General features: G+C 38.6%; 2 protein-coding genes across 2 annotated transcripts; both read left to right on the top strand.

The window, feature by feature from the left end:
- Positions 1–4,677: 4,677 nt before the first annotated feature.
- arglu1b (arginine and glutamate rich 1b) lies at positions 4,678–9,803 on the top strand. The gene is made up of 4 exons (XM_043242159.1): positions 4,678–5,292; positions 6,567–6,792; positions 7,663–7,746; positions 9,387–9,803. Exons 1-4 carry the CDS (start codon positions 4,958–4,960, stop codon positions 9,549–9,551), a joined length of 810 nt encoding a protein of 269 aa, XP_043098094.1. The 5' UTR covers positions 4,678–4,957; the 3' UTR covers positions 9,552–9,803.
- A 1,551-nt stretch (positions 9,804–11,354) lies between these two features.
- efnb2b (ephrin-B2b) lies at positions 11,355–20,294 on the top strand. Its single transcript, XM_043242075.1, has 5 exons — positions 11,355–11,965; positions 14,737–15,026; positions 18,169–18,261; positions 18,642–18,755; positions 19,614–20,294. The coding sequence occupies exons 1-5, from the start codon at positions 11,853–11,855 to the stop codon at positions 20,012–20,014; spliced, it is 1,011 nt and encodes a 336-aa protein (XP_043098010.1). The 5' UTR covers positions 11,355–11,852; the 3' UTR covers positions 20,015–20,294.
- Positions 20,295–23,882: the final 3,588 nt, after the last annotated feature.

Below are 23,882 nucleotides of genomic sequence, written 5' to 3'. Positions count from 1 at the left end.
TCCGGTGTATAAAAACTGGGAGCGCGCGCGGCACCGATGATTATCAAAACTCACCTGAAAGCGCCAAAAAAAAAAAAAAAAAAAATACAAATCTGCTCAGCCGTTCGCGTTAAGTCGTCGGTCAGTTTTAACGCATTTTCATCCCAGGTGTGCTTTTCGCAATTGTTTCAGCCAATTAGCCAATAGCACAATTGCCTTCATTCAAAGTATGAAAAATCCGCCTCTGCCTAAAAGAATAACTACGCCTTGTCGTGCAAAATAAATCAATCCCGCCAACTGCATTAACTGTTTCAATTAGCGCGCGCGGGAACTGCCAAGGTGGATGTTTTGGAGACTTAATGAGACATGTAGCTCAAACAGATAAAAGTCAGATGATGATTTCGGTTTTATTTATTTATTTATTTATTTTTTTGCCTGTCGTGGTTTAACCAGCAACTTTTACACCTGTCGTCAAATCTAAGGGATAACAGCAGGGCTCTACGGCGGTTCGGATCACGTCCACCAATTGGAGGCTGCCGCAGATAATTGTCCAGTGTCGTCTTATCAGAGTTAGGCCTAATTAGTTCTCAATGATTCTGTTTGATATCATTTTCACATACGAGATATATGGGAGTTCCTTGAAGAAAGTTGTCAGGTGCCTCGGGTTGCGTTGTTAGATATTTGCTTATCACGCGCAGCTTGATCTTACGTTTAGTCGTGCTTTTTTGTAATACAGGTATCGCGTAAAAATAAAAGGCAAAGTTTGCAGTGGTTCACAGTAACGATGCAAAACGAAAAAAAATGTAAGCACGTTAAATTTATTTACCTAATTATTTTAGTTTATTCATTTATTCTTCGGCTCACACCGGCAAACATGTCTCTTGTTAATGTTAAACGTGATTACAGGTGAACGTGCCCTTTTATCTGAAACGTCTAGACCGATTTTAAACATAAGTTTTGCATCAAAAGCGACCTGCCGCAAAGTGACGTAAACCTGCCGTCTTTATAAAGTTGGGCTGTTTGTGAAGCGACGTCCTTAGCCGTATCTAAATGCGTTTTGCCACTTTTTTTTAATGTTTCTGAAATGTTTTTCGCACGCTAATGAATTCATGGCAGTCCACACTGTGAATACGCGAAACAGAGGAAGCCCGTTGAACGAAGGCCTGCTGCGTGTCAAGAGGTGTCGTGTTTTTCATCTAAAGGTTTTCTGCAATTACGTGAACGCCTCCCAATGGACGTCCTGCGCACAACGGGAGAGAGCTGAGGGGAAAAAGACCGTTTCAGGGGTTTCTAAAGTCTTGTAAAGATATATATGTGCTTATATAAATATGCAAATATGTGCATATATAAATAAGTACAACACAACTACCAAAGAACAGCAAAAGTCGGTAGGTTTGCTAATTTATCTGAGTACGGTACAACTTTAGAAAAACACTTTCTCTTTTCTTTTTCTTCTTTTTTTTTTTAGCGGGCTGAGATGTAGCTAGTGCCATACACAAAAACAAAAGTATTTTATATTATATAAATATTTATATATCCGCGATATCGAAAAGATAATGGCATTTTGGCGAACCTTGGCTGCCATCTCGTGGTCAAGGGAGTAACTTCCACCAAGCCTGCATTAATTAAGCGTTAAATAACACAAGCATCCTCGCATTTAAACACTTGCATTTGCTCAACGATGCAACACAACCATAATAATCAGCAAAAGTCACTTCAGACAAACGCAACATTTGTTTCGTTGCTAAAGTAAGCGTGTTAAACTTTAATTGTTCAATCATTGCAAACGTGTATTTAAAACACCATAGCTTGTGTAATTAACGAATGCGTATTTTAAACGTAAAAGTTCTCCTAGTTAAATCTTTTAAACGAGCACCGAATATCTGGGAGCAATTGTTTATTTTATTTCTTTATTGCCTACTTAGTTAGCCTAGGCATGCAACGTTTTGTGCTTGAACAATTATTACAGAAATAACATTATCGAAGGATTGCGAGCAAATACGTAAAACATTTATGCACGACGGATAAATGAAACATGGCCTAATTAACAGAAGAAACGAGCGTACGAAACTAATTAATAATAGTTACAGATAAACTGACAGAACAAACAAACATAAAAAGGGCGTCGGTGTGATGAGATAAAACCCAACAAAATTCAAGAAAATTAAATTAGCAGTTGCTTCTCGTGGGTACCCTGCTGACGTATTGACTTTTGGGAGGAGTTTATTTAAAAAAAAAAATGATGTAGAACTGATCGAATTGACTCTCGTCTTGCAGTAGCTGTGTTTGACCAGCAGGTGTCAGCCTAGTGCTGTAGGGTTTCGACGGACCAAACCTTTTGTAACTTATTTCAACAAGTGAAATTTTCATACGTATGTCATCACATATAAAGTAAAATATTTAAAAAGTCTGTTTTGTTTTAATCGTTTGTTTTAATCTAAAACGTATTCGCAAAAGCAGAAAAGTTCAAGTTCTTCTGAGTATGTTCATTTCTGCAATCAACGCGTAGGTCGTGGCTCCTTTAGCACAAACTCCAGCATCGGCGAGGGGCGCATGGAAGAGATCCGCGCCATTGAGGCTTCAGCTCCAGCTCGTCTGTGTTGTTGGATTCACCGTTTCTCACCTTTCTCTTGAAAATATACCATAGGTTTCGCGCGAGCTTCAGGCATGCTGGCTGATCAAAAGGGGAAAAAGTAACGTCACGGTCAGGAAAGCGCTTGGAAGTGGCCTCGTCCTGCTGGAAGAGGAGAGCAGCATCTTCATAAAGCGTAAAGCGCTCCGAAACCACCTTACAGAAGGCTGCATTGAGCTTCGACTTGATGAAGCACAACGGTCAAACACTAGCATACGTCACAGCACCCCAGACCTTCAGAAACCTCCGACTGGACTTCAAGCGGCTTGGGATCTGGGCCTCTTCAGTCTTCCGCCGGACTCAAGATCTTGATTTCCAAATGAAATGCAAAATGTACTTTTATTTGAAAAGAGGACCTTGGAGTAACGGTTCAAATATTTTTCTCCTTAGCCCACTTGAGATGCTTCTGGCGTTGCTTCTTCTGGCGTGTTTGAATCGACTTTGCTTGGTAGTATTCTGAAGCTTGTGGTCATCCCTGTTTCCCATTCAGTATCTTCCTTCCAGTAAACTTTGCATTTAAAAATGCTTTGATACAGCGCTCTGCGTACAGCCAGTCCTTTCAGCAATGCCCTTCTTGTGGAGGGTGTCAGTGATTATCTTCTGATCTATCAATGATCTATCTTCTGCCATCATACCCACTATTGTGGCATCAAAGATCAAGAGACATTTCTGTTGTAGTACAAGATGAATTTCTGTTGCAGGGATGGTCATTAAAGATACTGGTATTTTATTTTTATTATAAAAGTAAAAGTTTTTCACAATATTAATTTTTTTTAGATTTCCCTGTATTTATAAGGAAACGTGTAAGAATGGAAATAATGATTTAATTTGTAACACGTTAAGGTACTTATAATAATAATTTGAGCTTTAAAAATACATTTTGACATGTATTTAGTTAAGAGTGAGAAATTAGCCTAATATTAGCTCATGAATGGGGAACATAATTTCTTGATTGTCAAATTTAATTATCGTCACAGCCTTCAGTTTTTACACGAATTGTTAAAAAAGTTGTAGCTGTGATAAAAAAAGCAAGCAAAACTCAAGTAAATATAACTAAAACAATAATCATGATAAATAATGATCATAATACTTCCTAGTATTAATTAAAAAAACTAAAATAATATGAATACAATATATATATATATATATATATATATATATATATGTGTGTGTGTGTGTATATATATATATATATATATATATATATATATATATATATATTTGTATTAAAGAAGAATATCATTATACCTTCCTCCTTTCATATCCCCATAATATCACCTTTCTTCTGCAAGATGCTGCTTTAGCCTTTTTATATTGGCACTTGAGTAGACTGAGCATTCATAATTGATGGACATGTCTAATGCAGACAAGACACGCATCAGGTTACATCAAGATCTCTAATGCACTTCCATCAATCAGCTAGGCTTCTTATTAATAAGAACAACGCATATTTCAGTTTAGTTTAGTTTATATTTTAAAAGAAGATTCAAAATATGCCGACAGAACGTTTTTGAAAAATACAGTAGCGAGTATTTGTTTTCTAATGTAATGCATTTCAAAATGCTATGTTACACCATCATTATACCGTCTTCAGTGTCACGTGATTCATCGTAAATCATTGCAGTGTGTTGATATAGGACACATTCCTTCTAATTAGCAGTTATCACATACATTTACTGTCTTTTTTATCATAAAGGATCAATTAAAAGCATTTTTTTTTTGTTCTTACTGATCATATTTTTAAATGTTTTCTTTATGTCCAGGTTACTATATAAATATGATTTAATAATAATAATAATAATAATAATAATAATAATTAGATATGTGGATGATAACATTTAGGCTAATGTTTGTATAATTATTTGTTTGTTATAACATAATGACAATGAACAACGTAATTGCAAAAAAAATCATAAAAAAATCATAAAATGCCAAGAGTTAAGAATCGGTTCAGTGATCGAACCGTCCAAACGATTCACCGAAACGTTTCCGCTCCACGCCAGTCGATGGCGGTAATCGCTGCAACTAAGTAACGATCCTCACAGCGTAAGACAAAACATAAGAAATTGCATTCTGGGATCTGAGATCATCGTCCTCCATCTTGCTTTTTTAACCGTACAAGATAAGTGGAACCGTGCAGTTCAATGGTCACGTTGTTATTAAAGAACTCGTTTAAAAGCAAGGGTTTCGATCTCAGGGTTACTGTCATGCAGTCTGGGCAGGTTCCTTAAGTGTGCGTTTCGGGGCTTGTTTGGAAAGACGTTCAGGTGCTCGCACTCGTCTGTCCGATGCTTTAGAGGCGTTCGGTCTCCTGGTTACTGCTACTGAACTCTACCGGCGTTTATAATGGGTCGTTCGCGGAGCCGCAGCTCTTCTCGCTCCAAGCACTCCAAAAGCAGCAAGCACAGTAAAAAGCGGAGCCGCTCTCGGTCACGGTCCCGGGACAAAGACAGGAAGAGGCGCTCGAAGTCCCGGGAGTCCAAGCGGAATCGAAGGAGAGAGTCTCGCTCTCGGTCCAGGTCTAACACGGCCACGTCTCGCCGGGAACGGGACAGAGCCGCCTCTCCGCCGGAGAGAATCGACATTTTCGGCAGGGCGTTGAGTAAAAGGAGCGCCGTGGATGAAAAGCAGAAGAAGGAGGAGGAAGAGAAGAAAGCCGAGATGGAAAGGCAGAGGAGAATGTGAGTACCAAACGTGTGTCACAGGTGTAAACATCCTCGCCCGCGCAAGTGAGGCACAACGAGGACCCTTGAGAAAGTACCGGGGGACTGTCGAGATGCCGTGCAAACACATGAGATTCACTGCAGCAGTGCTTATAAATACATGTGACCCTGCGCCGCGAAGCTAGAATAAAGGGTACATGTTTGGAAATGCATCATCCGAAAGCTGAATAAATAAGCTAGGATAGGACGATATTTGTCCGACATACAAATATTTAAAAATCTGGAATCTGTGTTTGCCAAAAAAAAAAAAAAATTGAGTATGTGTCCTTTTAATGTTGCCTAAATCAAATGCTTTGCATTTACTAAGTAAATGTAAGGTTTATGGCTGGAAAAGTACAAAATATCTAAATATATCCTAATGATTTTATTATACCTGCAAATATACCTGTTACATATGACTGGTTTTGTGCTTAGGGTTTTGCTATATATATATATATATATATATATATATATATATATATATATATATATATATATATACATACACACACACTTTTGTTTAGTACAAATATAAATGGCATTGTAAACAATGATGTTATCCTTGCACCATATTTTTGAGTTGCATAAGTTGCAAAAGTTGGACATACAAAATATTAAAGTTAAAAGTGGATAATAGGAAAAAAACTCACTTCATTTGTGGTTAGTTGTTCTTAGGCCAACCATCTGCATTATTCATAAACATTATGAAATTAAATTGAGACAAAAAGTGTTAGGTGTTGTGTGTGTGTGTGTGTGTGTATATATATATATATATATATATATATATATATATATATATATATATATATATATATATATATATATATATATATATATATATATATAATTTTTTCTAAATTTGGCAAATAAACAGATTATGCCTACATTTAGTTTTGTCTTTTAGGGAAGTAAGCATTAACAAATAATACATTTCTAAAAACAACCACCTTCCTAAAAACAATAAGTACTAACTAGAGTGACAAAGAGAGAAACAAAAATGATGCCTGAAGTAAAAAGGAAAAAATTATTTCCAATAATTACATTACTGTTCAAGATTGATGTGAATATCCCTTTTAAAAGAATGTACAAGTGAAGCACTGCTGATAAGGTGATGCTTTGTAGTCGATTCCTTTTCTTTGCCCAAAGACACACAGCATCTGCGTTGTTCGCTCGTATCATTTCATAACTGGCATCAAGTATGTTTTAAACGTGTCGTACTCAATGAAACCGCTGACTTTTTGATCTTTTCTTAGTCGACAGCAGGAGATAGAAGAGCGTCTGATTGAGGAAGAGACTGCTCGGCGCGTAGAAGAACTTGTTGCCAAACGTGTGGAGGAGGAACTGGAAAAACGAAAGGACGAGATTGAAAGAGAAGTGTTGCGGCGGGTGGAGGAGGCCAAACGCATCATGGAGAAACAGTTGCTAGAGGAGCTGGAAAAACAGAGACAAGCGGAGCTGGCCGCTCAGAAAGCTCGGGAGGTAACTTGCACGTGAACGAGCGAAACGGAATAAAGATCTTTTTTTTAGGATTTCCTGTAGTTTTGTTGGAAGTGGGCCTGTTTCACACCACATACACGCATCTTACAGTCCAAGTTTAATAGAAGCGAATGAAATATTCAGTATAGCAACCCAGAAAATGTAATTATTCTGAGTTTGGAGGTGCTGCATATTTGCTGGAGAGTTACAGATGTGAAAAGACTTGGTGGTATGTGGTGTTAAATAGCCTTTATTCTCTCAAAATTAAAAGTGAAATAGTTTTTTCCCCCCCAAATTTTAACTGTAGCCTTCACTCAATCATAGTATCTTTTGTGTATGACTCAGTGCTACCGTTCTGCTATCCTTAAATTTCACATTTCACCTTTGACAGTTTTCTTAACAAAACAGCTCATGCCGTGAATTCCATGAGCCTTTGTTTTGCGCTTCGCCTGAACTTCACTATCTCTGAGTTGCTTACGGTTAGAAGCGATGAAAGTTGTTCACGCTTCTGTTCCTCCTATACACCAATTGAGCTGACTGCTCCTCAGACGGCACTTCACTGTGTGGCTTTTTTCTGAGAGTGAGATGTAAGTAGAGGAGTACCGAGAACACAGGTCAGTGGTTTGAAAGAGCCTCCCTTGCTGGTCGGTGCAAAAAACAAAAAACCGAAACACCACACATGCCCAATTTGACCCTGACTCCTTTAGGAACTGTTTGAAGGACAAGTTTACTGTAGGTTTATCCATGTCTGGTGAGCTGAATGCATCTTCATTATCTACTCATACATGTTATTTGTTAAAGCTGAGTCGCTTATTTTTGGGAATAATGATGCATTTGTCACTACTGTTCCACTGAAGCGCTTTGCCTTTACAGGAGGAGGAGAAATCAAAGCGTGAAGAACTGGAGAAGATTCTGGTGGAGAACAATCGTAAGATAGCTGATGCTCAAGCTAAACTGGTATGTTTATATATGTGTGTGTGTGTGAGTATATGTGCATACATACGTAAACATTCAAAACATTTTTCCCACGGAAACTTTTGAACAGTAGGAAATGTGAAGGAGCCAAGAAAATGCTTAACGGCAAACATTTCTGTTTTGCTCTTGTTTTCCAACAAGCAATGGCCTTGCTGTCTTCTCATACAGAATGAACGTCCCCTTGCACTGTCTGTGGCCATGTGGAACATTAATGTTGCATAAGTGCTACTTGACATGTTTTGTATTATGGATATTTCTTTTCTCGGTAGAGAAGCATTTAGAAGAAAAAGAGACCGCAGTTTAGTTCTGGTCCTGATGAATCCGGTTACAAAACGACTTTTATATAAGGGATCCTCTCAACTCCAAGCTATTAAAGGTCAAGATTCAAAAATTTGGTTCTTGTAAACATCAGACTGTACTACATGTTGCGGATGCAGAATTAAACGGACTGTTGTGCGATATTAAACATCAGCACAGGACGACAGCTTACAGGATTTAGTTAAAGTGTGGGACTAACTATTAAAAGCACTTTACTTAAATGCATACATAGTGGCTGACCAATATGTATTTACTCATAAAATACCACACTATTTATGCAAATGCATAATGCCTGTTTGTTTTCCATATTCATGTAATAATAATTAGAAAATTAATAAATGTGGGGAAAAAAAATAAGATTGTAGAAGACCATCTTAAAGCTCTACTTGCTGGAATGACCTCATGAAGAAATCCCATATGGTGCTTCTAGTCTAAAAAAACTTGAATTAATTAAGCCTTTATTCACATTATGCCCATCACAAAAAAATGACGAAACATCTGACATTAGGAGAAATCAAAAGAACAATTACAGTGGGACCGCTAACTTTAGAGGTGGTACGTAATATCATTGCACCGGATTCCTTGATTGTTACTCAGGAATGAAAGTATAGTTCCTACTCGTATCAGCTTAGAAAGCCGCAACTTTTCTTTTTCCGCCAGGTTTTGGTACACTACGTGCAGGAGAGCTAAAGTTTTAAATAGGAGAAATATCGAAACTCTGATCATTTTTGAGCGAGATGCTACTGGTCTAATCAGTTTTAATGGTCTATGCTAAGCTATGCTAAAAGTGCTTCTAGATCCAGAGATCGGCTGAATGGATTTGAAAACGGAAAAACCCTTTAACTTTAGGAGAGTTGGAAAACGAGCATATATTCAAAAATGGCAGTGTTCCTTTTAAAGCAAACAAAAATGGTGTTAGAGAGCTCTGTAAACAACAGTGATCTTGTGAGCATGTGAATGGGATGTAGAATGAGGACTCGGGATGTGTGCTCAGGAACTGGTATTCTGAGAGTTATCACAATAAAAGTCTCACTTACTGTCAAAATAAAAGTCAACAGAAACATCAGCCAAAAGTTAGTAAAACTTACCAGCTAATGTCAGTAATTACAACAATTCTCAAATCAACTGACACCACTATACTAATAATAAGTCTTAAATTATTTGTGCTTTATATTACTTGTTTTAAGTTAAATTTAATTCATGTAACATAACCCAAAAGATTCCAAACCGTTCCAAGATAGCGATGCTTCTGTTCACATGTTAACGTCCAGCTCCTAATTAACTCCACTTTTTCTGTCCTACAGGCAGAGGAACAGCTACGAATAGTTGAAGAGCAGAGGAAAATACACGAGGAGCGTATGAAGTTGGAGCAAGAGCGACAGAAACAGCAGAAAGAAGAACAGAAGATCATTTTGGGGAAAGGGAAGTCGAGGCCCAAACTTTCTTTCTCTTTAAAGGCCACTGAGTGATGAAAACAACGTGGCCAGGATTTGTCCAGACTTTCTTCAGACCGCCTCTCTCCGCGTGAGACGTTGTGCTGCAGTGCAAGGTCTTCTTCATAGGTGTGTTTCAAATTCTCCGAACAACGGGAGCAATCAGATTTGTCAGATACCCTTCAGTTTTCCCGTTTTACCTGTCTGTTTTGTATTACTGACTCTTGTATAGATAACCTCCACCTGTCCTCCATGTAATCTCTGCAAACGATGCGTTGTACGAGTAGGGTAAAAAAAAAAAAGGACCTTCATCCACACGGTTTCCGGTTTCACTAATTTCAAGGCCTCAACAGACTTTCCTGGCTGATTTGATTGAATTATTTTTATTTTTTTAATAGTTTATTCATAGTATAAAACAATTAGAAGGAAAGATTGACAGGGAAATTGCTCGAACTGGAATTCCATCCCTCCGTTTTAAGTAGCACAGACCTCTATGATCTGAATGGTAACCGGTCCAAACGAGAAGCATCGTAAAACGAGAATAACCTCCTTTTTATCATTTTTACTTACACGTTAATTATTGAACATCCGAGAGGTAAAGTGATGCTGTAATAAAGGGTACCTGGCCGTTGCATGTCAGTGAGCTGCGTATATGTTAGTGATGAGATGCTTTTAGAGGTGATCGAGTGAAAGGTTGCTGATCGGCCAGAATTTGTGTTTGTGGTTGAATATTTGACCCGCTTATCAAGAACATGTCAAGAATCTCCAATAAATCCATGAATGTGTCTTGTTTCTGACTTTTGCTTCCACGTGTGTGTGTGTGTGAACTTGTGTAGTTTTAGGACGAAGCTACGCACGAAAACAGGTATTTGGAATCAAATGGGAATAATACACATCCGACGCGCTCTGTGTGTCGCAAAAGCCAGCTGTGAGAATCTAGAAAACGTGGGAGAAACGATTCAAAGTGGGTTGAAGTGTTGAGGTCAGGATGTCATCCTCGCCTAATGCTTTAAACCCTGGGCCTAATTAATGGTTTGTTTGACACCTCTGTTAAGGCTGGCACAAGCCCAGAGCGCAAATACACAAAGGATTCAAGGCAGACCAGACGATGGAAGCGCAAACACATCACACCTCACCACGGATCGACATTCAATTATCTCTTACCTGTTAGTTTTTCCTTTTGGTTGTTGTCCAAACACGCGACGGACAATAAACAAAAGTTGCCCGGGCCGTCGAACAAATGGACTCGCCTGCGTGCGTCCTGTGAGGTAATGGCTATAATTTCGAAAAAGCTTTTTAAACGGCCGACAAAAATAGCCCGCGCCCGTGTGATTAATACAGATTGTTAATACTTCTTGAGCTTTACTTGAGTAAGCGGATTAATCTCGTGGGAAACGCGTTTATAACATGCTTCCATGCGGTTTTAGATTAAAATGAAAGATTAGTCATTTGATTTCAAACACACGTAAAGATTATCTAGCCTGTATGTACTGATATATATATATATATATATATATATATATATATATATATATATATATATATATATATATATATATATATATATTTTTTTTTACCGTATTAATTTTCCATGTCTGTTGACGGTAGGATAATTTAATACACCTTGTTTTAAATACCGTTCACTGATGCCCCCTAGTGGTTCACCGCCTCCCGGGTTAAAACGACTGTATTAAAATAATTTAGACTCCGTTTTCGCCTCAGGTAAACTCCGGCGGTAGCCTATTGTTTAATAAAGCAGCACCGTTTCCAGACTCCTGTTTAGTCTTCTTCAATTCGACTAGCTGTCACTCATTCAGCGTCATCCAATCGAGAGTTATGTGGGCGGGGCCTAACGGCAACACTGGGTTGTCCTGAGAAGTCTCTGAGCACGTCTTGAGGGCACTCCAAGACTGGCAGAGTTGAATGCAAAGACGAAGAACAGGAGAAGCACTGATACCGCCTTTAGATTAGACCCCAGCAACATCTGACTTTCAGAGCTATGCTGCCATTCCGCGCTGTCTGACTCGTCTCTCTGCGGTCGTAAGAATGTCCACAGGCGCTGTTTCCCAAAGGATGCGCATTAAAACATTTTAAAGAACCTGATGGATTATCGCACATCTTTTTGTTAAATTTGCCCCTTAGAGTGCCGGTTGCGAAGGAGCTGTTATTTTAGGAGGTCTTGGCGAATAGATTTTTTTTTTGTTTGTTTTTTTTTTTCGTTTCGAAATCAGACGCTTTTCCAGCAGATGATAGCGAGTCGGATTGTTCTCGTATTAGTGCCCGAGGACCCGTCGCCGTTATAATCTAATTCGGACCGGTGAGCTGTTTTGCATCGCGATGGATACAACTATGTGGAGCTATATTTTAGGTCTTTTCATGGTTGCTTGTCGAGTAAAACTGGCTCGATCAACAGTTTTAGAGTCAATATATTGGAATACTTCGAACACCAAGTAAGTACACTTAAAATTAAAGATAGCTTGACGAATAAGCGTTGTATGGCAAGCAGCTTTAACATTTATTCTTTACTACTTGTTAATTTTAATTATTATTATTTTCTATACAGTGAATACGTAAAGTGACTGATCTATAAATCTTCATTCAATAGCCTACTTTTATAGCCTTTACTGTAGTGATATGTAACTGATAACAAACTGAAAATGTGTTGCCATTGAACTGCATGTGTTCCAGTTGTACTTTACTAATATCTTTTTTCCCCCGACACTGGTCTCTATTCCAGTCTGTCCACTGGTTTCCAGCTGTTTTTTTTTCTTGTCATATGTAATGGCTAGTTGGAATGGCTTTAATAATCATTCGTACTAGTAAAAGTAAAATGTTACTGGTACAGAATACACATTATAACTATAATGCAATTTGGGAATAAGTTATCGTACTTAACAACATAGTCATAGGTTCATATCTGAACCACAGATCCAAATATAGAAATCAAAGGCAAAAAATATGTACAAGGACTATTAAACCATTATGGTGATTGGTAGAAATAACCCTATAATGCAATGATTTTTATAATTTTTAAAGTAGCAGGACCAAAAACAATAGGCTACTTGAACGTTGAAGGTCCAGCCCCAAAAACCATTCATATGTGTAATTTCACTTTTACAGTTTTAATTAGCAGATTTTTCTATTGATTTTATTACCCTGTCATAGTCATTTAAACACAAGACAGCCCACTAAACATATTCGTAATCCATGGCACTTTGTTGGAGGACCACCCACCTTCCCGGACTGCGGGGTATTAGTTACAATGATGCTTTATTGGCAGCAACATTGAGATGCAAGTACATTAATTTGCAGAATGAAGCTGAACGGCGACCACTGCATAAACCTTTTACAAAACGAACTTCCACCTCATAGCTTTTCCCACTATTTGTAAAGCGATTACCCTGCGTGTGCCCTGTTAAAAACGGCAGGTAAATGCAATGTTTTGTAAAAAAGTACACGGTGATGTTGACGTGTCTTGCAAAATCCACGTACCCTGGTATTTGCTGAGGAAAAGCTGCAGAATGAATCTGCAATTAGAGCAATCAAACTTGCGGAGACCTTACATCATAGTTAATATCGTGTAAGAGTCCCGAGCCACAGCCTAAATTTAGGACTGATTATAAGCTGAGAAATGTTAAATTGAAGAGTGGATTACAGCCTCTCGCTGATTGCCATATCTGTTGCCTGAGCTCCTTTTTTCCACTGTGAAGTGTGTCTCCAAGGTCTATACATCTGTTCCTCACCACACCTTTCTGTGTCGGGACAAATAGTTGCTAAACTAGAGTAAGTGCTACCTTTTGAGATCGAAACACCTAGTCTGTTGTTTTCTCAGCTGTGTCAAAGTAATGCACACTCTCTTCCTGCCATACTGTGGTCTTGCCATTTGGTGAACGTAAGTAATATTTACCAAGCAGTTTCGAAATGCATTTAAATTTCCCATTTTGTGTTTTATTCCACAATTTGGCGGCTGTTTCTTCACAGCGGTGAACCCGAATTCGAATAGATCTGTTTTGTTTAGATGCAGGATAACATTCTTTTAAGATGCTAAGCTGTGGTGTAGTGGGGCTTTGCCGCAGGTTGTAATCGGTTTTCATGAGTTCCAGTAGCTCAGTGGGTCATCTTTGTCCCAGAGCTTTGGAGACAAAAGGTGCGCAGGGATGAAGGCACAGTTCAACCCCCATCCCGGTTTGAGCCACACAGAGGTTGGTACTGCAGGGGGCGGAGGAGGGGCACTAAAGCTTCCTGTCTTCTTAGGACCCCCGGCAGAAGCTCGAGGGTCCCTTTCTTTCCAGCTCTTAATGACTTTATGAGGATGGAAGCTAGCCTTAGAAAGTGACTCTTTTATTCTGCCTTACGGTGTTTAGGGAAGCATGTGAGAGAATAAGACCATGTCTAACTTTGTCACGGCAGATTTAGAAAATAAAGGACGGATCCAGTGCGCACAATGGCCTGTTTGCAATGGAATTTGTGCGTTTAATGAGAAATCGGCCTAATCTGAGAATCGGCGAATAATTGAAAGGTCAATATCGCAACGCTTTTACAGCAAGTGAACGTTGTAATAGGTGATATAGTGAGGTCGCGATAAACATCAAGGGCAGGAAAGGACTGCCAGCAAGCGGTCAGGAGTGAGCGATTGTTAATTGTGCAAATGCATTACAGAGTTGAGAAGTATGTAATGGGGAAAAACATAAGACTGCAAAGTTGCATACATTAGTCAAAAAATGTCTAAGTAAGCCAAGGTCCCAAATGCTTTAGATGCATTTGCATTCTGCTTCATGACAGAACTCTGAAAATTATCCAAAGGAAATTGCTTGTCTCAATCCATTGCGTTGAGTTGCTTGTTTTAGAATAAATGGAGGGTGGCAACCATGGGTCGAATCTATTTTAAAGAATGTCTCTTTTTTTTTATAATGAAAGTCAGTGGGGCCAAAAAAAAAACATTCAAAATGTCATCTTTTGTTTTCCTTGGATCTAAAATCGACTCTTAAAAGCCCAATGAAGCCAGTGATGAATTGATTAATTAATTTACCAGAACAAACGGCGAGCTGTGTTTTGCTGTGAGAATAAACTGATCAGATATCCGAACATAATGCATTTTACATCAACGTTTAAGGTTCTAATGCCTAGTGAATAAACGATAGAAAACGGATTCATTATTATGCTGTGTTTCTCCCATTTCTGTAACTCTATAAGATGTTTAACATCGCCGTGTTCCCTACAGGTTTATCCCAGGAAGGGGTGTAGTACTATACCCTCAGATCGGAGACAAAATGGACATTGTGTGTCCAAGAATCAAGCCAGGCTCCACTGAGCAGACGAACATTGAATACTTCCGGGTCTATCTTGTTCCCAAAGAACAACTTGAGACCTGCCGAGTCATTAAGAGCGACATGTTACTGCTCAACTGTGACAAGCCGGACCAGGACGTGAAGTTCACCTTCAAGTTTCAAGAGTTCAGCCCCAACCTGTGGGGCCTGGAGTTCTACAAAGGAAAGGACTATCACATCATCTGTAAGTTTATTGCCATGCTTACTCAAGAATTTACCTCAAGGTGCTGATTCATGATCATTTTTCACCTCCGTTGGCAGCTCTAACACTGCGTAGAAGAAGCCAAATGCAGAACTGATCCCACCCGTGGGAATTTCAGCCTCCGGCATTGTCTCCCAAGATATCTTTTCCGTGTTTTCGTCTGGGAAGGCGACTGACTTAGTCTAGCCCTCCAAAAATAGTGTACAAATCAAGTTTATAGTTAATGTGTTAAACCCATTAGCGAGTGTGTTTACCACACAAGATGTCTTTGTTATAGACATTGTTAGAGATATTGTTTAGCTTGCGTTTCATTTTTTAAAAATGTCCTTTTTTCCCAAGCCTATTTTTGTCCCATTCCCCTCCGGGGCATGGAAACGTCTCGAGTGTTCAGTGTTCTCAGGGAAGGAAGACTTGTTGATGGCCCTTTACACGGATGTCATTAGTATCATTCGACCACTTCGAAAAAGGGGTTATCGTTCAGTTTAGCGTGTGTTGATCTCAGCCCCTATTCAGTTGGCACATTCCTTAATGGCTGTTTATGTGATTTTAAGATTTACACGCTCCAAATCCCTCAATCCTTTGCCAGTATGAGACGGATCGGTTTGATGTGATTTTTCAGGGCAGCTTGGCCCGCAGCCCGAGGGACATGGATATCTGACCTAAATGATTCTAAAGAGACTTACCTCTGTGTCTGCGCGCGTGTGTGTGCTCCTTGTGTGCATGCAAATGTCACAACGTGTGCGTGTAACTGTGAAGTGTGTGAGAGTTGACAAAACGAGAGGAAGAGATCTTTTTTTAGGCATGTTAGAAAGACTCGATGTACAATACCGTTCAAAAGTTTGGGCTCAGTTAGATTTTTTTTTTTTACAAATGCTTTTTATTTAAGGCTGCGTTTTACAGATTGAAGACAGTAGACGTTGATTAGAAGACGTTTACCATGTTACACAAGATTTCTATTTCAAATAAATTCTTATGAACTTTCCATTGTATTCTAACTTCTATATTTACAGAATCATAAAAAATTATCACAATTTACCCAACCGCAGCAAGTTATCAACACTGATAATAATAATAATAATTAATGTTTCTTCAGCAATAAATCAGCATATTGAATGATTTCTGTGACACTGACAACTAGAATAATGATGCTAAAAATTCAGATTCGCATCACAGGAATATATGACATTTAGAAATACACTAAAAATAAAAACGGTTATTTTAAATTGTAACAATTTTTTAAAATATCACAGTTTTTACTGTATTTTTACTGTAGTTTTTACTGTAAGATATTCTTATTTTTTTGCTCCTTAAAGTACTACATTTTCAGTTCATAGAGAGACATTGAAGTTTTACAACATTGATTTTGACACAATAAGTTAATAAAACTAATGACAAAAAGGTAATAATATTTAAAATAACATCTAACATGCACTGTAAAGATTTAACTAGAGGAAATTGGAAATATAATAAATTGGCTAATTGCACTTATACTTTAAGCAGGGTGTGTGTGACACATAAACACACTGAGTGTTTCAGCCAATAAAAAGGACACAATTATGAGCGACCATTCAGTACCCGCGCAATCAGTACGAGGCATCATCATGTCTTGCTCAACTGCAAATACTTAGCATTTCCTCTAGACATAAAGACAGGATACGTTTCTATGTGGTTAAAATACGATCGCTAGGATAGTTAGGTCTCTTAACGTCTGCAAAAATCTAAAAATAACCTGCAGAAACCATAACATCTGCTTGGATACACTTGCTTTATTGTATGCGTGCAACTTCAGTTTTCCACCTCCACTTTGTTGCTCGGTCGCTGGCTTCGTGACTGGCTGAGCTGCGCTGGCCCGAGGCGCTGAATGTGCTTGTTGTGGTTAGGAAATGAGCGGGCTTCATTCAAGGCGAAGAGTCGGGTCACATCTAGAGCGGCCGCTGCAGATGAATGTGGGAACGGTTGTAGGGAACTGGGACATGTTGGGTAAAAGCACTCTCTCTCTCTCTCTCTCTCTCTCGCTCTCTTCTCCCCCTCTGTTTTTCTCTCCTTAGCTCTTTGGTTGGCTTTCTCTGCCCACCCCCCATTCTTTTGCCCTTTCACTCTCTGGTCACTCGGTTCTTTCTGTGCCCTAAGCAGTTTGAAGGGGAAGTCCATTTGTTCATGCGGGATTGGTCTTAATCCTCGCACTGAAAGAGAGATTACGGCCCAATGGAATTCTTTAGCTCTGCTATCAGAGGACACAGCATGGGTGCGCGGGCACAATGGCATTTAAATCGTTCGACCAAGCCACTCCACTAGCTGTGGATTGACGGCCAAAGCAAATCCTTGATATTTTGTGATAATGACGTGAAAAGGCTTTGGTGTATTATGCTTAGTTTCTGTAAAGTTCGAACCTGTGTGATTACAGTGCGGTTAATGCGCACAGTGTGAGGGGTTTCTAAATTAGCGTGCACGTGAGCGTGCGCGCCCCCCTCGTAAGGATTTACTGGCAAACAAACAAGCTTTTAAGAAGCTTTGGCGCGCCGCAAAACTGAGATTTTTTTCTTTGCGCGCGCGAGCTGAACCTTTAGCCCCCGCGTCCAAACGCAGGGTGACTGATGAACACATGACTCAAATGTCCGCAAGGGACACTTGAAAGGTTTTAAAGCACCTGTGAGGACGCAACCAGAAAGCTGACCCAGTCATAAACTAGCTCACTTAGTGCTGCTAAACCTTATACGGCCAAATACATACACAGGACTGGAAGAGGAATGGGCCTCGAGAGGAAAGAATCATTCGGTGGCATGGTAAAGTTTTTAAGATGGATGATGGGCTTGAAATGTTCAGCAACAGAAATGTGGACTACCAAATGCTGGATGGATGAATCTCATAAAAAATTAAAAATTACAGAATTACACTGCTTTAAAAATTCTGAAATGTTATATATATATATATATAGAGAGAGAGAGAGAGAAAGTTGATTCATATTATTTTATAACAATCAGCATAATGCTGATGCAAAATAAAAATGACTAAACGCATTATATTAATGCAATTTTTTTGCTTCGTTATTTTTATTTGTATTTATTTTTTTTTACAAAATGATGTACATTTGGTAACTCATGTCATTTCTTCTTCCCTCTTTCAGCCACATCAAACAGCACTTTTGAGGGTTTGGACAACCACGACGGCGGTGTCTGTAAGACCAAATCTATGAAGCTGGTCCTGCGAGTTGGACAGAGTGAGTACCTCCCCATACCCACACCTGAATCGATGAAGATCACTGCTTCCATAACAGTCTTTCACGTCAGTGGTCTTGTAGTGGGTGTCCATGCTAGTGTGCCTCAGCGTGTAATTGAAATGTCATGTGAGCTTGTTTCCTGTGGCGATGCCAGCTGTCCCTTCTTTGGGCTTGTGCGGAGATACTTGCAGCTTTACGCCAATTCATTAAATTCTCTCTCAAAACCTGGGGCATAATGCCTAGAAGCCAAAAAGATGTAAGGGTGGTCCGATATTATGATCAGTTTTTCAGTTCGCTGAACATTTTGTACTGCTTTGCTCCGCTAGTAATTTTTGTTGCTTTCTGTTAATGTTTAATTCTCTCTGTTTGTTTTTTTTTAGGTCCTACAGATTCGTTCCCAGCTAAAAACTATCCAACTAGATATCCTCCAAAATACCCTGAAAGTAAGGAAAAAAACACCTTCAGCAAAGAAAACGATGCTGTCAACAGAGTTGGTAAGTATTATTGTGAATCTCACTGAAATGATAAATAATTATTAAACTTGATTAAAAATACATTTAATATAGTAAACTATATTTTAGATTATAATATACAGTGCAATTAGACCATAAAATGCAATAATTAATAAATTATTAAACTATAAAAATAAATGTTCACCCCAAAACTAAAGAAAATAGAATAATAAATAAATATGATATAAAATTAAATGTGTTATAATATTAAGTACCATTTTAAGTACTGTAAATCAATTAAATATACAAATATAAATTTTGCTCATTTTTACAAAGCATGTTTATTATATACTAGAACATTTCTTAAACCCTAAAACCAAAATGGGTTCCTGGCCTTTTTTTGATCTATACTTTAAATGTTAAATGTGTCTTAAATATGGTTTGAAAACCTTGAAAAGTGTTTTTTTGTGTTAGAATAGATGACAGGTTTTTAAGGATTTAAGGTGTGTGTCTAATTGTTTATGCTACCTACAAGGATAACAAAACCTGAGATTTTTGACATTGGATTTTTTTGACGTTTAAATGTTAAAAATAGTAAATGAATGAATGCAAACAGGTTTTCTAGGTTTAGGGTTGGGTCATGTTAGGAGATATCAGTATAAAAGTAATAGAAATCTATGGAAAGTCCCCACAATTCACACAAACAAACGTGTGTGTGTGTGAATTTTTTTTTTTTTTAAATGTATCACAGGTTTACATACACAATTAATAAAAAAATATATATTTTTAATGATTTGCATGTACAAAGCTGGATATTTTACTTTTGCAATCATTGTGTTATAGCCCAATAAATAATAAACTAAGTCTAATCATAAACTCCCCGTTCTTTCTCGTTCCTAGACCCCCTGCAGAACGGTGAATCCAGAGACAATACCGGAGAGTCTGTAGGATCGACTGGATCTGAAGTAGCCCTGTTCGCTGGCATCGCGTCTGGTTCCGTCATCTTCATCATCATCATCGTCGCCGCTCTGGTAGCGCTGCTGCACCGGCGTCACCAGAAACACTCTGCGCAGTGCTCCGCCCAGCTGCCCTTAAACACGCTGCCCAAACGCGGAAGCGCAGCCAGCGGCGGCAGCAACAATAACGGCTCTGAGCCGAGCGACATCATCTTCCCGCTCAGGACCTCAGGAAGCATGTACTGCCCGCACTACGAGAAGGTCAGCGGCGACTACGGCCACCCTGTCTATATCGTCCAAGAAATGCCGCCGCAAAATCCTGCAAACATTTACTACAAGGTTTGACGGAGAATGGACAACAGGGAAAGGCCGAACGGTCACAGACATCAGCGTTTTGATGCCTCTCAGATGGTTTAGCTCTATCAGCTGGATGATAGAAGGGCTGAGGTGTCGTCTAGTTCAGGAGAACTTGGTTTTGAGATTTCTGGATTAGTTGCTGGTGGACATGGAAATTTGCTCTTCTGTTTATACCTTAAAACTGGATGGCTTTCAAAGCCTAGAACAATCTTACAGATGAACTTGCTGCAAGGTCATGCTGAATAAACATGATTTTGTTACAAAATTACCTTTTTTAATTTATTGTTTTTTTTGCTTATTTTTACGTTTCTAAACTCCCAGATCTGCACGAGAAGAGGCCTTTTGTTCCTGTGCTTCCCCATGTACCCGAGTCCATCCGATGCTGTTTGAGCTGATATTAACTTTGCATCCCAAAGCTGGCCTGGTGGATGCATGTTACATTTCAGTTCAGACATTTGTAGCCCTTATGCCGTCGACGTACAAGCCGGTGTGGTCCGAAACGCATGTGGTTCTTTTATCCCCATTTGCTTATAACTTTTCAAACATTTATTCAAACAGCAAACAAACAAAACTAAAGATCAACATACAGAAAGATCCTTTGTTGACGTGGTAATGTAAATACAATAGCCAGGCATTTAAATGATGCTTTTTGCGTGAATCTTGACATTGCTCATCCATTGCGTTTCGTCATTGAATGTTGGGTTGATTTTTACTTCAGCAGACGTGAAGCGACTTGTTGGATATAGTGGACTTTTTTGGAAAAAAATCTTGCATTTGTTAAACTTGTTTGTTGATTTTAGCTGATGGTGTGCTGAGGGAATTTCCCATTCCAGATGGCTGACAAGGTTGAATGAAATGATTCACTATAGTCGCTTGTGCTGCTCTCTTAAATTTTCTTTATTATAATTAGTTTTTTTTAGTTTTGTTTGAATGAATGAATGAAAAGTTGACAAAATTGATTTCTAGTGTTCAAATAAAACAAGTGGCCTCAAAAGTCAAATCACAAATCCTGACTCAATATCTGAAAACATTACTGTAAAAAAAATCAGAGGATGGATAGATAGATAGATAGATAGATAGATAGATAGATAGATAGATAGATAGATAGATAGATAGATAGATAGATAATGTGTCTGTTTCATAATTTGTCGACACAAAAATCAAGGTTTGTTTATAGAAGCAGATATATATTTTATTGTTTTTATTTATTACATTATCAGTCACATTTTATGGAAATTTGAGTTTTTTGGGTGCTATGTAATTGTTTCGATTTCTGGCGTTCGGTGAGATTTAGCCTCAAACGTATCAAACCTGTCAACTTTCAACTAGCTTTGGACCAAAAATCAAAAACAAATCAAAAGCAAGACCGTCCACTCATTAGGTTCTTCATGTCCCCGATGACTACTTAGGAAGCGCATACCATTTGGTTTCATTTCCAAATGACGCATTGGGTCACAGGACACTCATCCCTCTCCCACGGTGGGGAGTGTAGTATGATGCATTTCAAAAGAAGCACTCACACCTCATGACCTCAGACACACTTAACCGTCTCACACAAACCCGGCTACACACATGTTCTCACACCGCGTTTGCGCTTTTTCTTACAGACTCAGATAAGGACCTCTAACCTTCCACAACACATTATCTGTGACCCTTCCTCTCCCCTCTAACGTTACAAACAATATTCCACCCTGAACGCTAAGCATGGGTAGAGCAGAACAGGAAACGGCGTGTTTTGTTATGGAGGCACAGAACAATGGGGTGGTAAATCTACAAGTCGAGCCAGCTGCCCGTCACATTCGGCCAAAAGAAACACTTCTGTCATTTTATAAAATCCTGTATCCTGGAATGTACTCATTTCTGATGTTTTTTGCGAATGCAAAATGGATTTTTCTCATCTGCTCAATTATTGAAACGCAAACGTCGTTTTTTTGCACTGAGGATTATAAATATGCTAACCTAAGCTGGAAGTTGGTCAGAAGGTCTCTGTTTGTTTGTCTGATACTGGTTTCCTTTACCAACCAGCCAAAATGTCCTGATTAATAAGCTAATATTAGTCCAATTCGACATTTGTGTGTTTGGTTCTTCTTAGCGTCATTTAGATGTTTTCTGATTTTAAATATAAGTAAATATTGCGTAACAAAATGTATACAATTCACCATTTCTGATTTGTTTATTTGACGTTTAAAGAGTTAGTTCGCTTAAAAATGAAAATTTAGTTAACGGTTGCTCACCCTTGCGTTGTTCAAAACCTATGAGTTACATTTATTTTCGAGGTGTTTTTAACAAAACCTGACAGATTTCTGTCTCTTATCCAAAACTCGGGCGCTTCAAAGACCTTGTAAAAGGGAAAATACGGTTTAATTAGATTCTTCTGAAAAGGCTCTGAAGAACTTTTATTAAACATCACTGCAAATATATAGCGCACAGTTCAAATATGAGTTTAGAAGAAGACAACATGAGGGTGAATAAATGATGAAACGTTGAGGATCATTTTTGGGTTACTATGCCTTTATTAAGCCATATCAATCAAACTCAAATTTGTAGAAACGTTTCTTGAGTTTATTATGTAGAACCTGTGAGGAAATTAAAATCCCCAGTATTCTGCCATCTGCTCCTCTGCCAAAGTATGGACAACTTGAGAGTTTTTGTTCCACACTCTTTACCTAAAAACTACTTACAATGAGTGAAATACATCATCCGCAACACACAATGCATCATTAAATCAGCGAGAGCAGAGCTGAACTCGCATATCCGGAAGAAAGCACACATCTGGACTAGAAATGACAAAAGACCTTTTCTGGTTGCCCCAAACATTTACAGCTGGTTAAAAATCAGGAACAATTACTCAGAGACCACAATGCTTTATGCCATGCTGAATAACTTTTGGAAACGTGGTTGATTGTGTGCCTTTTTGTTAACGTCTGTGAGTCAGAACTCACAGGAAATGGGAAACTTTTTGGGAAAAAATCAAGATATCATCATGTGGCAGGCACATTTCCTCCCCACCAATGCGGGTAGGATGAAATAAAGGGCCAGTGAGGAAAAATGGGGGTGCTGGAGGGGAGGTAGAGGGGGAAGGGAGACACATCTGTCATGCAGGGTGAGAAAAGAAAAGGGAGGAAAAGGCCTCAAGTATGTTTTTACTCCAAAGGAGAGTCATAGATCATTTTGGAGCCGTCACAAAAGCTCTGTTTGAATACACTACTGTAAACAGCTTTGAATTCCTTAAACGACATGAGGTCGCTCGACCTGTATTAGACTAAATCGGAGCGCTCTCTTAGACTCCACAAGATGTCTAGCAGACCTGACCTAACAATGGGCTACAAAACCATGTCTGTTTAGTATTTTCATTATAGGAAGACATCGCGAATCTATAAAAAGTTCTAAAACTGAATGTTGAAGAATGTCATACAGGTTTGGAAAAACACGAGTTCAGAAGATACACACTTTCAAATATTTTTTTCCCACAATTTTCCCACAACTGGACGTTCAGTATATTATACATTTTGTTAAACCATCTTTCACTTTTTAATGTTAGGTAATGGTGACAATTAAATGTAGTTTTTGTAAAAATATTGGTCAATAACTAATATCGATTTAGTGCACAAAGTGCGCAAGCTAGGCCAATTTGGAAAATTCATAATATGGAGGCAGCAAATTTTAAATGAATTCCCCAAATGTACTTGTTTTAGGTAAATGGTGGACGCATTGTAGAAATTCATTCCCTCGTTGCACTAATTCTTGGTTTTTATTTAGCTAAATCATGGCCACATTAGGATCATGGAACAAATTAGTACAAAGTGATCACAGCTGACCTAAAAACGACAGAACAAATTAGTCAAATGTGGCCACG

Source organism: Puntigrus tetrazona, chromosome 1, assembly GCF_018831695.1.
Source record: "Puntigrus tetrazona isolate hp1 chromosome 1, ASM1883169v1, whole genome shotgun sequence".
In the NCBI taxonomy this organism is placed as follows: Eukaryota; Metazoa; Chordata; class Actinopteri; order Cypriniformes; family Cyprinidae; genus Puntigrus; species Puntigrus tetrazona.
This window is presented reverse-complemented; position numbering and strand designations above follow the sequence as displayed.

Bases quoted from the DNA above. Each gene is read 5' to 3' on its own strand.
- efnb2b (XM_043242075.1), top strand. From the start codon at position 11,853: ATGGATACAACTATGTGGAGCTATATTTTAGGTCTTTTCATGGTTGCT. The intron at 15,027-18,168 runs GTAAGTTTATTG...TCCCTCTTTCAG, and splicing joins AAAGGACTATCACATCATCT to CCACATCAAACAGCACTTTT. The intron at 18,262-18,641 runs GTGAGTACCTCC...GTTTTTTTTTAG, and splicing joins GGTCCTGCGAGTTGGACAGA to GTCCTACAGATTCGTTCCCA.
- arglu1b (XM_043242159.1), top strand. From the start codon at position 4,958: ATGGGTCGTTCGCGGAGCCGCAGCTCTTCTCGCTCCAAGCACTCCAAA. The intron at 5,293-6,566 runs GTGAGTACCAAA...ATCTTTTCTTAG, and splicing joins ATGGAAAGGCAGAGGAGAAT to TCGACAGCAGGAGATAGAAG. The intron at 6,793-7,662 runs GTAACTTGCACG...TTGCCTTTACAG, and splicing joins CCGCTCAGAAAGCTCGGGAG to GAGGAGGAGAAATCAAAGCG.